Source organism: Bombus huntii, chromosome 13, assembly GCF_024542735.1.
Source record: "Bombus huntii isolate Logan2020A chromosome 13, iyBomHunt1.1, whole genome shotgun sequence".
NCBI lineage: Eukaryota > Metazoa > Arthropoda > Insecta > Hymenoptera > Apidae > Bombus > Bombus huntii.
This window is the reverse complement of record NC_066250.1, coordinates 3,273,796-3,289,553: the sequence shown is the minus strand read 5'-3', so window position 1 is coordinate 3,289,553 and position 15,758 is coordinate 3,273,796. Positions and strand designations below refer to the sequence as shown.

The 15,758-nt window shown below is 39.7% G+C and overlaps 1 protein-coding gene across 4 annotated transcripts in view; it reads left to right on the top strand.

Annotated features, from left to right (window-relative positions):
* Positions 1-13,843, top strand: part of LOC126872483 (broad-complex core protein isoforms 1/2/3/4/5) — a 59,681-nt gene extending 45,838 nt beyond the window's left edge. For 2 of the 4 annotated variants that reach the window (XM_050632499.1, XM_050632496.1), the window contains exon 6: positions 3,155-13,843. In XM_050632499.1, the coding sequence (XP_050488456.1) occupies positions 3,155-3,510 (356 nt within the window). In that variant the 3' untranslated portion in view covers positions 3,511-13,843. The remainder of the gene's footprint in view (positions 1-3,154) is intronic. The other 2 variants (XM_050632502.1, XM_050632501.1) reach the window with 1 other exon arrangement.
* Positions 13,844-15,758: the final 1,915 nt, after the last annotated feature.

Genomic DNA, 15,758 nt, shown 5'->3' with positions numbered 1-15,758 from the left:
TAGGGACACGTACCTCTCTCATACATCACATAGATCTCTCGCGGAAGTTTTCTCGCGTTTCTTACCAACCGATAACCTTTCCTATTTCTCCTATCTCTCTTATCACTTCCACAGAGTCTATCAACCAGCCTTTGGATTCGACGGCAGTTCAACCTTACCACGTCGCCGTTGGAACGATCGCGCAGGTCACAATCGCGTAATCATCGGTTCGCTATACGACCTCGGCTCCGCGTACAACAGTTCCGTTCCTTCTTCATCTCGCAGAAAATGCATGCCAGAGAAACCGGTCTCAACTCCCACGTGGACCGACCCTTCTTCTTCTTCTTCTTCATCTTCTTCTTCTGCTGCTACTACTACTACTACCACCACCACCACCACCACCACCACCACCACCACCACCACCACTACCGCTACTACTACTACTACTACTACTACTACTACTACTACTACTACTACTACTACTACTACTACTATTACTACTATTACTACTACTACTACTACTACTACTACTACTACTACTACTACTACTACTACTACTACTACTACTACTTCCCTACCTCCTCTTCTTGCATTTCGAAGCTTTCGTCCCAGCGTCGTTCGTTCCCTCCGTCCTGTTTATCCTGCAGAACTGCTTTTCTTTCTTCTCCTCCCGTCGTCCTTCATTCTCTTCGGTACCGTACGGTCGCCGATCGAATTCTTCCGGTATTCGCAGTTCCGTTATACCCCCTGTGTCGGTGACTCGGGATCGATGCGTCGAGTACTCGTCCTTCATTCGTAACGACGCTGGAGACACAAGAACCATGCCGATCGTCGGATCGAACAGTCAGAGACGATCGCTGAATTAGCCGATCGTACGTTTAATGGGGTTACACTTCAATTACGAGTAGTAGGTCGAGTTTTTTAGTCTCACTGACCAAACGACCGATCAGCAGGATGTAATTACGCTTCAGGTTATTCCCACTAACACCACCCACACCATACTCCTCCCGTTTCACTTCTCTCTCTTTTTTTTTTTTTTTTTATACGTTTTGTGGAAGTCAATTTGTTTATCTGTACGTGGTCGTTCCCGCTTGCTTTTACATCTATATTCTCCTTTTTTGGGTTTACAAAGATTTTTTCTTTTTTTCATGTAACCTATTTATTTTCGTCGTGGCTCCTCGATGTTTGATGTTGTATATGCATGCTAATTCGTACCGTCGTTTAATGCTCGTTTTGCAGCTTCGATGCCTAACACGGAATGCCAGCTTTCAGTGCAGTGGATCGATCGTCGATGAATCGTCGAAAATTGAACTCTTTTTTTTCCTCCAGAAGTCAAACGTTTCACGAAATCGTCCTTTCGTTCGTTTGCATCGCTGCATGACGATAGTTCACACTCGCGTCATAGCTTCGTTAATCCCGACTAATCTCTTTTTCTTCTTTTTTTTTCTTTTTCTAACAAAATTAATTTCATTCGCCAGCCCGCGAGGAATTAGCGCGTATTGATTTTTTCATCATTAACCAACGGGCGTACGAGCATGACTGCGCAGCCCTTTGCACGCACAAACATTTTCATTAGAGAGGAAACGCGTGCGTTATCGCGGAAAGGTAATTCGTAGCTTGTTTCACGCAGTTTTATTGCACGACTATCAGCACTTCTGAAGCGTCGGATTAATTATCGTCTTTTTATCTTTTATTTCTCTTGCGATCTAATTTCATTGGCGGGAAACTAACAGAAAATGGAATTGAAACTAACCTGAATGGTAGATTCCGTAAACACAACGCGTCTGGCATGGTGGTTTTGGTCCTCTTCGTCTCAAATTCACTCGACTAATTGCAACACGGTGAATTAACGATGGTTTCAATCGCATGGATCGCTTACAGTTCCATCCGATATACTCCGGTATACTCCGACATATCGATCGGCGAAGCACCAAATTGCCTCGAGAGGGAGAAAGAAAGAGTTAACCTGTGCTAATCCTTAATTGATCCCGAGACAGCTGCTAGGGTTGAATTAAAACCGAGCCGAGGTCGTCTCGAGAATGAAAGGAAACAACTTTAATTGAGAATTGCATCGAACGTTCGAGGTTCCAGCTAATTACGAATACACCGTCGTAGACGGTCGTCCTAACGTCGAAATTCCTGGCTGATTTAACGTACGATCCTCTCCGATTCGCGAGAACCTTCTCTCCTCTTGATTTCCCTTGGACGTTCGACGAAGATTAAACCCTAAGTGACTGAGTTGTAATTCGTATCATCGTGAGAGGACAGTGTCGTGATTTGCGTATCCGCAACTTTCTTTACTCGGATTGTTAAGTTATACCAATGATAAAACTGTTTTCGCACGATGATAAGGATTACGAATACATCGTTACAGACGGCAATTTTATCGTCGAAATCCCTGGCTAATTTAATGTACGATCTTTCTCGATTCGTGAGAACCTTCTCCTCTTGCTTTCCCTCGGACGTTCGAGGAAGACTAAATCCTAAGGGATCAACTTGTATTTTGCACCGTCGTACGAGAACAGCATCGGGCTTCGAATATGTTTAGAAACTCGAGAATTAGAGAGACTGTTACAGTAAGAGGGCAGCTCCACTTTCCAGTAATTTAGAGAAACCAACGAGAATCAAGTGAAAATCAATAAAAATCTATCCACATTTTTGGAACATTTTAGAATTATAAATTTACAGTTAACTAATATTCGTAGTAAAATAAACTTTCGCACTTTCGAATGTTAATTAATTTATTAATCTGCCTGGTGATAAACCCTCTGGGTACAATACGAACAAGGTTAGTATCGCGTGCTATAAATTCATAGTCAATTAATATTCCTAGCAATAAACTTTTGCTCTTTTCAATATAAAGCTTTCGAACACTCGTTTATCTATTAATCTGACGACAGAAAAATCCTTTGGGTATCGTACGAACAAGATTAAAAGCACAATTTACTGAAACATTGAATATTTTTTCCCTCGGTATATAATTTTCAAATAAATAAAGTTTTCAAATAAATTCAATTTATATATTGGAGCTGTCTCTTCACTGTTTCGCAATCTTTTCAATTACGATAATTCAGATTTTCAAACCTACCTACGTTGGTTTGATTCCGTTCTCGCACGATGGTGAAAAACGATCATCAAATAAAAATATTTCTGACGAGCGATGGACGATTTTCAGGTACGGGCAACGGGATGCATCCAGCACCGTCGACGCCTCCCTCTGCCATGTACCGGATGCCACCGCCAACGGCGGGTGGCATAAACGAGCCTCAGGAATGCCCGTACTGCCGTCGCAACTTCTCATGCTACTACTCCCTGAAGCGTCATTTCCAGGATAAGCACGAGCAATCGGACACCCTCTACGTTTGCGAGTTCTGCAACCGTAGGTATCGCACGAAGAACTCACTCACGACGCACAAGAGCCTGCAGCATCGTGGTTCCAGCGGTATGCTCAAGAGGCTGCTGAGGAACACGACGATTAAGAACGTTATAGGCAGCATGCAACAGGCTCAGATGCAGCAGCAGCCGCAATGAAAATGTCGGAACCGTCTTACAGTCTCCCCGTCCCGGACTCTCTGCATCGTCATACTCATCATTATCGTCAAGGTTCTCGTCTTCATGCGATTTTTCGTCGCTCATCGTCACCCATGCGCGATCGGTCATCGATCTTCGCGGACCAAGACACGCTGCGACGCATCTGGATGCATCAGGGAGCAACGAAACGCGCGTTTCCTGCTTACCGAGCTGATACACGTTCGAAAACAGAGGTCGAGTAAATCGAAGAACGAGTTCGAAGGTACGAAGCGCGTGGATCGTGGACGAAAGAAAAGGCTCACCTCGAATACCACTAATTGGACGATCGTCGAAAGGATCGGCTTCTCTTTGCCGGTTTCCCCCCCATGCTCTTCCATCGGGGAGTTGCGCGATCGGCGCCCTCCTCCACGTTCCGTATTTCGTCGTTTTGTAGTTCTCCTCGAGTCAAGACTGCGATTAATCCAAAGAAGAAAGAAGAGAATCGACTGAGACGTAGTTTTGAGAAAATTTTCGGCTGATTGAAGGTTGTCGTTGCGCGCGGGCTGAGAATACATTCCATTGCGTCGGATTCCAGCCACGCCGAGGCTTGGACCGATTTTAAAAAGATCTCGAATGCGACTAACGCTTTGAAACGTTCTATCAAGGGACTGGTCGTCAAGGGTCATGACACCGGACAACGTTCCCACAGGCAAATATCAATTCTGGAAAAAACGAGAACGTAGAAGTCGGTTCGACGACGTGCAAGTAGAACAGACCGGAATAGTCAGACGTAGAGTGGAATGGTAGATATCTGTTTTTGAAGCGCGGTATTGCCTGTTCGGTGCGTTTGTTTGGTCGAGTCCCTAACAGTCCCACGAATCATGTCAATTTTCAAATATCAGCTTGTCAGCGGTTACCGTGCTAGACAAGATCTGTTCGGTCGTTTTGAAAGTGGGAGGGTTTTGAAACGGCGATCTCGAATCGCGCGGCAGGAAAGCACGGAGAATGCAAGAGCAGCGAAGAACGGAGATGGTGATTGAGCGAAGAATATGGTGAAGAAATTGCGTGAATAGAGAGTGCGTGGATTATGCTTGTACGTCTCTGTCGCTAGTTTAGGCGCGCGCATATAAACGAGCAAGAGTTTCGTTGTTCGCGTGAAGGTTTACGAGTGTTTGGGAATCGTAGATCGAGGATCTTAGGCCTAAGTGAAAATCAATTAAAAAGTCTACAAATATGTGCTCAAATTTCGGAAATCGGGAAAGAGAAGTAAACGCCGCTAATTGAAAGAAAAGCGACAAGGAACGGTCAGTTTGTGGTGGTGGTGGGTGGGGATGGAAAGAGTTTGGGGTTGCCAGGAAAAGGGCGGAAGGAGTATAGCGAATTAACGAAGTAAGCCGAGCGGAGCAGGATAAAAAGGATTGGATAAAGAGAGGAAAATTTCGCGTGGAGACGAAGGAATAGATGACGGCGAGTGGGAGGGAGGGAGGGAGGGAGGAGAGTCGTTAGAAAAGTGCAAGTAGAAGTTAGATATGGGCTCTTAAACGTGTACAGGTCCGTCGTGCGCGCAAATTACAGACTATATTTTTAACTCTTTAAAAGTAATATTTTGAACTGTACATATATTATATTCGTACGATATTGATAACGATGATATTCTCTTGTTCAGGTTTTATAAGAATGGGGAACGAATGGGAAGAAATGAAAAACGGAGTTAGTTCGACGTAGATAGAACCCACGGCGGGCAGGGCAGTGCAGGCTCTCGCGTCTTCTCTAATTTCGTTTCGTTCGCGTTTCACGCGTTCTAATTAGCGAATGTGCAATATTACGAGTAAGGGGGTAAATTTTATGGGATACGGTTCTGGCTCGTCTTGGAAAACGACGCAACGTGCACTCCGGCGCTCTCCATTCAAGGCGACCAACTTCTTTCCGTCTCGATCTTTTTCGTTTTTTCTCTTCGTTTGGTCGTGCCGTTCGAACGAGAAAGGAATCTAGAAAAAGACAGAGGGGATCTAATTAGGCCAAAGAAAAGATACACGGGGTGGGGTGGGGATGGAAACGATGAAAAGCAGTGTGGCGTACGAGGAACGATTTGTGCGAGATTGTCGAACACTGCCCTGTTCTTTTAAATCTTCGACACGCATCCATGCTATGTTAAAAAATAAAATAACAAACGAACGTACAAGCAAAAAACGGAATCCCTAAAAAAAGTTGTTCGTGCAACGTATTCAGGTTTTAGAACTCAGTGTAAAAAAGAAGAAAGAAAAAAAAAGAGAAAACATGACGTTTTATCATGTATAAGATGGTTACAAAGGGAGAAACAAAAACAAACAAAAGAAATGTCATTATAACTAACGAGCAAGTACAAATTATCGAAGGAAAATGATAAAACAAATTACGTCTACGTCTAATTCTTAGGTTCCGTAGTAATGGGGGAATAATGAAAAGAGGGAAATATTTAGCGAGACGCGAGGAATAGAGTAAATTGCACGCGTCCTTTCGGGTTTTAGTGACGGTAGCGCGCAAGGGAAAAAGAAGAAGCAAAAAAGAAACGAACGAATAGAAAAGAAAAAGATGGAAATTATAGGACGAGAGAACAAGTTTTCCAAACATATCTTCGAAACGAGAAGTATACCGTGAATGAGAAATACGATTTTAGATTTAGGTGTCTTCCGAAGATGGAAGTTTTTAAAATAATTACGTATACATTTGTAGAGTTTAAAGAGGGGAGAGGTTTTTCGGCGGCCGGTCAAAGCATAATGTGGAGAGAGAGAGGGAGAGAGAGAGAGAGAGAGAGAGAGAGAAAGAGTGAGAGAATGAAAGAAAAATAAAGAAGAAGATGAAACGTTCCTTTCGCGCAAAAGGAGGCGGGATTTACAATGGGCGTCTTTGCTTTCCTAAAATTTCGTTTCGACTCGGGAAAAGCTTAAAGATAATTCGTTAGTGAAAATTATCCTAGTCATTTTGGAAACTTTTTATAATTCTGTGATATATCGAACGCGAAGTATCAAGATGTATTTGGCGCTACAAAATAAAAAGGGGAACAAAGAATTGGGAGGGTTAAAAAAAAAAAAGAGAAAAAAAACACGGGGAGGGAGGAAAAAACTATTACGTTCCACATTATGATTGCCGGCGTGTGTGCAAATTGCATATATATTACATAATTGGTTAATTGATATCGGGAAATTCTGTGATGTCCTTCAGTTGGGTATACTAGATCGAGAAATATTAGAGATATATGAAGAAAACAAGAAGTATACGGAATTAGGTCGATGTTCGGTGTTGTGTAAGTTAATATTTGTAAACGAAAAAAGGAGAAAAGCCGAGACTTTTAATACCGAGAAGATTAAAATCAGATGCTGCCAGGACTCTCGCGATTGTCCAAACGACCGCTGATCCGCTTGGAAGTAAAAAAAGAAAGAAAAGAATTCGTCTGAGGGAAACGGGGGAAGAACTGATAGCGCATCGTTGGAAAATTTGCTGGGAAAACCCGTCTGTAGAAAAAAGTGTCGGGCTTATTGGCTCGGAATTAAGAATCGGTACGATACCAAAGTGGATTTGACTGTTAGTGCGATTATTTTACTTGTTTCTTTTTGTTTTCTGTTTTTAAGCGAGACCAAAGGCTTTTAATCGGGTTTCCCGACGATGCCGCGCGAAATATACCGCGTTCCCTGTGATCAGCTGTCGTCGAGAAATCGAGGGAAACGCAGTGTCTGGGTATTTAACATATCTCTTCAGGGTACTCGACCCACTGTACGCTGACACGGTGTTGAATCGAAAATCTTAAAAATAGAAAAAAAAAAATTACAAAAAAAAAAGAAGAAGAAGAAGAAGAAGTAATAAGTATATCATACACACACAAAATCTATTCCAATGTGCCAACGTCTTCGAACTAAAGAAAAAAAGAAAAAAAAAATACAAGGAACTTTAGGTCTTCTACTATTTACACGAGAATCGAGAAAAGAATAGTAGTTAGCCGCGCGTCGCATCTTCTTATCGAGAAACGAATATTACCAACATTATTACTACCACTAATCGTTTTTAGGATTTAAAGCGAATATTATACAAGATACTATCGAAGAACTTTTTCGAACTTTAATGCATGGATTTTCGTCTCGTATGCTATTTAAGGGAAGAAACGTAAGGAGTTCTAAATGGAGAAAAAGAAAAGAGCGGTAGAATGGGAGAAGAAGACGGTGAAACAGAAAATGAGAGAATGGGTGTGAAAGAAGGAACGAAAGGGTGGGAGAGAAAGAGCGGGTGTGAGAGGTAAGAAAGAAAATATTTTAAACTATCTATTTTTATTTGCATTCTAATATCTCGTGCGTGTAAATATTATATATCGATAAGCAACGTGTACCTCTGACGTGAATTGCAGAGGAAAAGGATATTGTAAATGGTACCGGCATAGGCATTATATCATATTGGCAATGGACTGCGATCGTATGAACTGAACGTTGGAAAGGCTTTGCGTCCCTGCGCGGACGATATGTGGTTATTGTTGTCTCAAGAGAAAAAAACGCTGTTTGTATCATGCACTTCCTTTTTTTCTTGTCGACCGTGAATCGCAATCGACGAAACAAACACAACCGACTTGTCTTCTGCAGAATTTTTATACTGTGTGAACCCTGACTACCGAATAACCGGATTTATTGTAAAGGAAAACTCGTGGAACTTGCACGTGGCGAGTACAAATCAATGTAGTTACGAATCGTTTTACGATTCGTGGCCACGCCAAGTTCGACGAATTTTTCGCAACAACCATACGTAGATTCTAGCTTCCGTTTGAACCGTTAGATCCGTTGAACTTCATACGCAAACGTTAGTAGAGGTTTTTTATGTTAGTTGTCACTCTTTTTCATTTTCGTTTAATCAACGAGTTGTATCGCATCTGAGCCAGCAGCTCAAGTGCTCAAGTTAATTTCCTGGCGCTGTGACGAAATACTTTGATACGAGAATTTACTTTCGAGAAGGCTGATTTTTATAATTTTTAAACGCGGACGTTTTAAATTAAGGAGTGAAATTTATTTTTACTAATTTCCAGACTTTTTTTTGTAATCCCTACCGTTTAGGGAGAAATCGACTGATTAGGCTGTTTTTTTTTCGATTGGTTTAAACTTTTTCTTGATCATGTGATATTGTCTTACCAAAGAGCATCGGGAAATTGTGAAAACTTCTCGGACTTTCGATCGATACCCACCTCGAGCATGTACAATCCGAAGATACGATGAAACTTTATCGATTTTCGATCGATGTTTTCCCTGTCTTTTCGGACAGTCGCAAGATCGTTCTATAAAGTATTTATACATTAGCGAGCTTGCGAATTTTTCCTCTTAAAGAAGGTAAACGATAGTTTCGAGGGTCTGAGATATCGCGTAAGTTCGAGAAAGCGTCGCGACTTATTATTATTCTTGGTACGAAAATTCTTCGGTTTCGGTTGAAAAAGAAACGAAATTTTTGTATGATTTTCAAAAGGGGGATCAAAAACAAAAAAGTGGAACTACGAAGGGAAAAGAAACGAAAAGTATAAAGAAACGCATCTTCGAATCGAAAATTTAAACAAATTGCTTAGGGATGTATGATTATGATGAATTGATAGAAAAAAAAAGAAGAAATGAGCGAAAAAAATAACGTCGAGCATAGGAGAAAGACTACTTAGATTTATTTTTATTATGTCTTCAAAAAGACTTTAAATATAATATTTATATTGTGCCATAATTAATATTAACAAAACCTTAAGTATAAATTAATTGTTACGAAAGTTTTTAAATTTATCGGAAGGGGAAAATTGCAAAAACATAAAAAAATGAATAAGATGATGAAAAGATATCTCTACTGTCTATCGATAATTAACTGTACGATAGTTATTAAGAAAAGAAGTTACGTCATTTTTAAGTGAATACTGCATTTACAAGAGAAGCTAGGATTAAAGATAACAACGGTTGATCACCTCCGCTCATCATGTAACACTAATACGATTCGTGTAGCGTGCGCCCCTTTTGTCATTCCTATCACGAGAAACACACCGTAACACACACACAAAAAGAAAAAAAAAAGAAAAAAAAATGCGACAAAGAGAAAAGAAACAGAAAACTAGCGTAAAGAAAAAACTGAATGACTCCCGCCGTTTTTCAGCGTAAGAAATAACGCATCAGTTTGTTCTTGCCAAATTTGCGAAACGCCCCACTCCTTTCGATGCGTGCGACAGAAGCAACCGAGAATCATCGACTGGTTTCTTGGCGATATTTTTCTGGGTCTTATTTATTCATAAGTTTCTTCATCAACCGTCCCGGATGTAAAAGCACGACGAAAGAAACGGGTCGATGATATCATCAGGGCCGACGTCGAGCGAAAAGGGCAATGCGTATGCGAAAGAAATCGCGATGGAAGTAGAACGTGCCGTGTAACGCGATTCGTATCGAAGGAACGAACAGAAATTCTCAACGGTGACGAAGGCGTCGCCTTTATGGATATCAGAAATGCAAAACGATATTCGGTGAGACATAGAATTTTTTCAAAGAAAATACTATCTGCGTTGGTAACTGGGAAAGTCGAGGGAGGTGAGCATTTTCTTCATCGTTGACAACTCTCCTTCTGTTCGTTCCTTCAATGGAGCATACTTTTGCAACTCGGTCTGCAACACGCAACACGGAAACGGCATCGAATATCATCGATTCATTTGATTCTACATATCGTCTCTGTGAGTGTATTCTCATATAGATGCAGATCCTCGTGTCATTTCGATATCATCGGAACCCCACATTTTACCTTCTGTTCCGCGTATTATCACAGAAATTCTGTCTATCGTGTCTTTTTGCCTGTTCAACGTTATCAGTGATGTTTATTATCGGTATGACTACTACGAACATTAAGAAATCAATCGATTACCAGGGATAGTTCAATCATTAGTTAGCTCGCGAAGAGAAGAAGAAGAAAAAAAAACGTAAGAACGATGTACGATATATTTGACGAGGAGTCGATGGCACGTTATGTTAACTTTTTATGTACATAAATATATATATGCAGATATGTACGTATACATACATAACACGCATAAAATATTATATAGGCCTATTTTGTAAGGTTTCTCCTTGGTTTTATTTTTATGTTAATCTTTTTTCCGATTTGTTACAGCGATTTTTTTTCGAGAGTGATTGTTTCAACGCGTTAAGGAGAACTTACTGGATACTTATTATTATTATTATTATTATTATTATTATTATTATTAATTATTATTATTATCATTATCACAATTATTGCTATTATTATTATATTACTCATTGATTATTGCTATTATTATTATTATTACTCTTGCAATTATTGTAATAATAATTCTTAGCACTAGACTTATTATTTTTATTATTGATTCTGTCGCGGTTACGATCGTTCAGATTTTGTTTCTTTCCTGTTTTTTTTTTTTTTTTAAATGTCGATCGATCGCGATGTGTGCGCGCACCGTGTTGCGTAAGAAACACGGGACAAGCTCTGCGTCGCGTTAAACTTTCAGACCTGTTGCGAATCGCCCACACATCGTGAACACACGTTATCGTTTTCTCGCGCTTTTTCAGTTTCTTTATTGTTTTCATTAGCACTTTTTTTTTTACTTCTTCCTTGTCACGAATCACGAAGCGTCGATGGTTTCCATCCGTTTATAAGGTTAATTTTAGTCCCGTAATTTACAAATACGAAGCATAAATTATTAAGAGATAGACCGGGTCGTCGAGCGCAAAAGGATCCACGTGTTGCGAGCATCTATATAGAGAAAGTGATACTTTATACTATTTTCCTCGGTTCGAATCTTCTTTTCGTTTTCCGGAACGAATCACATGGTCGGCACACTGTGTGTCGCCAAAAGCGAATTTTCGACTCACCGTTCACGATTGGTCATAGTTATTGTGCACTCTCATCGAGATGTATGCCGTATTATTCGTCTTATGCTCGATTTTTAATCTGTCATTTCAACTTCCGTCGTCTTTCACTCGGAGCATGACCTAGAGAAAAAGAAAAACGAACAAAAAACAAAAAAAAAAAAATAAAAAATAGGAGAGAGAAAAACAGTAACGCAGAAAGAAATCTTTATGGAAGGCAAAGTAAAATGAAAGAAAGAAAAAAAAAAATGATTCGCGACGTTGTGGAATCTTTCGTGGACAATCACGGCCCGACTATAATTGTAATTGTAAACAAAGTGCAACACGCTGCCTTGCTGAACAGTACAAGTACAAAACGAATACAAATACATAAAACATGTCTTCGATTTAATGGATGGAAATGATTCCGGTAGTTAAGATATCAAAAGTACGAGAGAGAAAAAAAGAGAAAAAAAAATGATTTAAAAAAAAATAAAATGAAGAGGAAGAACAAAGCGTTTTAATCGTAGGGAATGGAAGAGAAAACGAGCCTCCGTTGTAAGCAACGCCGCTGTTCGTCGAGCGTGTAGGAAGAGAGAAATGCGACACGGCGTGCGTTCGTTCAGAAATACCTCAGTTGCCGTGGCCTCAGACATACAAACGCGCATACGCTCGTTTTAACACGCGTCTTACCTTATTATCCGTCGTTATGTCAGTCGCTGAGAGGCTTTCTTGTACATTTTTTACTATTTCCAACATGAACGACACAATCGAAAGCCCAAAGCAGCAGCCCTACAGAAAATCCACTGTAACCCAGCCGAGTGTGTCTTTCCTTTCGTTTCTCGTTTCGTTTCCAACGAGGAAGATGAATGAAAATCAAAGTAGAAAGGAAAGACATCGTTCGTAAGGATATTCGATCGGGCGTCGAACTGTGAGACGCGTAAAAATCGCTAATGGTACGTTAGTTCAAAGCAAGACACGTCACTGCCAAACAAAAAAAAAAAAAAAAAAAGAAAGAAAGAGTTTACGCGGGGAGAGCCTCCGTTGAATAGTCGAGACACAAGAGTCACGGAAATGGAAACGTTCCGAGTCTGAGGCCCGGCAATAACAGATTCTCATCTAAGCTACAATAGTTGTTGTACTTACTTGTCTTCTATTTTGTCACTACATTGTCTGGGTATTAATGCGAGCAGGGTGACGCGCGTCGTTCCTCGTTCGATCAGGTCGCTGGTCGATTCACAGATAGAACACGAAGAAATGAAAACTGTCAACGTAACCGTGAAAGAACAACGCGAATATTCACGATCGAAAATCGCGGGAGATTCATCGAGAAAGAATGAAGGAAAGTCGTAGGTGTATGGGAACGTCGCGCGTATACCGCGAGCGCGCAACAGTCGCCGTATTATTATATTTTACAGAATGCAAAGTATAGATATATAAATAAATGAATGAATAAATGAAATATATATATTGTTCCGTTATCGCCGTTATACCATCCGTGTAACATAACATTGCGAATAAATTTGCAGTTTATTAATCGACGAAAAAAAAAAAATAATAAAAAATAATACAATTCTTCAGTGTGCTCCGTAAACGATTAACGAGCTTCTTTTTCCACATATTAATGATATTATAATATATCGCGTAATGCATAAATCTATATATATATATATAAATGAATAGATATATTATATATATATATAAACGTATTCGATTGAATTCTCCGCCCGGTTGTTTCGCCGTCTGTGGATGCAAACCCCGGGAAACCTTCGTTTCCTGATTATCATTATAACAAATGTACCTCTTGTCTTTCTTGCGTAGAAAAAGAAAAAAAAGATAATGACGAAGGAAGAGAAGGAAGAACGCGACGGGAACGGAAAGGGAAGATGGGGAAAAAATAGGGAAGAAAATGAAGAAGAGCGAAGACGATGAAGAAACCGATCGATCGGTGATCAATGTGTATTTATCGTACGTAGTATAGTATATATGAAATTTCGGCGGAGGGACGCTTCGCTCGTAAACTGCGCTCCTGTGAATTTTTTCGCTGTAAAACGGGATTATTAACTAGGGGATATTATTTCGAACGCGAGACCGGTTCAACGAACTTGCCGCAATCGAGCATTCCACGTGTGTTGACGACGGACGAGAAACGGAGGATAAACTGAGGCGTTCTAGCTAAAAAACAAAAGAGAAAAAAAAAAAGAAGAAGAATGAATGCAATTATCGATCGGGGGACTAGGCGAAGCCGCGTCTGATCGATCGTGACTCAAATCGAAAAGAAGCGGTGAACGGAGAACAGAGAAAAAGAAATGATATATATAGTTCAATATATACATATATATACAAGAAATTATATATATATATATGGCGGATAATGTCGAAATATTTTCTAATGCGCGTCGCGTCTTTAGGCTATTATTACATTAATTGTAAGACATTGCAATTAATTAATATATGTATGTAAGCGTTCATTCGTATTTTTCGATGCAGTAAACAAAAAAATGGAATTATTATTGTCTTTATTATCATTGATTGATTAATTGATTATTGATTATTATTGATTATTATTATTATCTATTAATTATTATTATTATTATTATTATTATTATTAATTATTATTATTATATAAAAATTCAATAATAGTTGTTGGTGTAATATTATGAAATAAATCTTTAACGATAGCAAAAGAGAACCTTAATCACGCTCTAATCTAATTTTTCAGCCACTTCACTCTCCTCACCTTCGTTCCACCTGTTACCGCCTGCGAGTTTCGCAAGTACGCAAGTTCGCGTTTTCCTGTCTGCGTAATTTCTTTATTAACGGGTTCCGTGAAATATGGGACTCGTAAGAGAAAGAATAACATTTCTGATAGATGATGTTACACTGCCGGTTCTCGATCGGAACGTAGAAATAGAAAAGCCCACCTCGATAAATCACCGATCAATAAAATTGCACACGATGAGCCGCGCAACCAGTGACGCACATGAGGGGTGCAGCGCGCAGCAGATGCAATTTATCTCCGAGTCCCATAGTGAAATACGTAAAGAACAACGCGCGCTTGGCAATTCTGAAATAGCATTACGTTACGTATCCCGCTCGCGAAAGAACGGAACGGTGATCGAATATAGTCGGAAAGGTAATTAAATATTGTCGAAAAGGGATTAATCTACGAAACAGAGGAAACAATGGAGACTGAATAACGAAATCTAATAGGAAAAATCGATTTCTCCCGATGGCGCATTCCGTACGTGGCGATAAAATATGGAGAAAGAAAAGGACACCGTTGTGCGTGGGAGAAGCGGGTTAGAGGAAAATGAATATTTCATATACACAGGCAGGCAATTGCATCGTTGGTTTTCTCTACCTTGAGGATAGGTCCTTCGTAATTTTCATCATACGTCATGTCACGAATACTAACATACACTGGTGACTGATTAAGTGCAGCTTGTTAATTAAGGGGTACAACGCGATCCCCAGCGGCTCATTTATGGGTCACGTACGCGTGTTTTTCCTCTTTTACACGCTGAGTTCTGTTAATTAAGAAAAGAATTCCTCATTATATTGCCCAGTTAACATTCTTATTACCTTGAAAGACGAGGAGGCTTCGAATTAAGAAAAAAAGAAGAACGAAGAATACGACGACGTAATGACGCGAAACTGTCATTTTCCTATGCAAAGGGATAGTTTCGATGATCTATAGTATTAGAAAATACGTCGATATATCATTATATTAAGGTATTACATAAGAGCGTATATATTCTTATATTGGAAATTAAAAACTAATTCGATTGGTATATAAAGAAACGTGTGATTCAATTCAAGGAAGATGATCGTGAAACTTTTTAAACATGCTCGTTGTTTTATAAATCGTTCGTTCTGAATTATTCGACATTTTAATAATAAAAATGAAGAATCCGACAACAGTAAAATAAATGACTGCCAAATACATAAACCGAATACTATCATAAACAGTGATAGATATCATAGTAGAGACGAACTACGTAATAGAAACTTCGGTTAAATCAAAACAAAGGACAAAAACGACAGGAACTTTCCAATCAATATGATAGAAGGCTCAGTCGCTCTTCTATCGTCGAACGTATAACAACGTACGATGGTAAACGAGAAACGGATCCCTCGCAAGTCGAAACGAGAATCTAATACGAATAAATCCAAATTGTGCCGTATTCTTTCGTATTTCATTCTGAATCGCGATCGTTCTCTTTCCGAATACTTGCACGATTATTTCCGCAAGCTGTTCGTTATCTCTCAAATATAAATACATATAAAAGAGAAGGAACAAAGTCAATCGAAGGACTGGCCGTTTAAAGCAGTGTCGATAAAGCTTGGTCGTAAAGTTAGCAAGACGGTAAAAATGCTTGATAAATATTTAAAGAAGCGGTTGAGTATTAGCCGACCATGGAC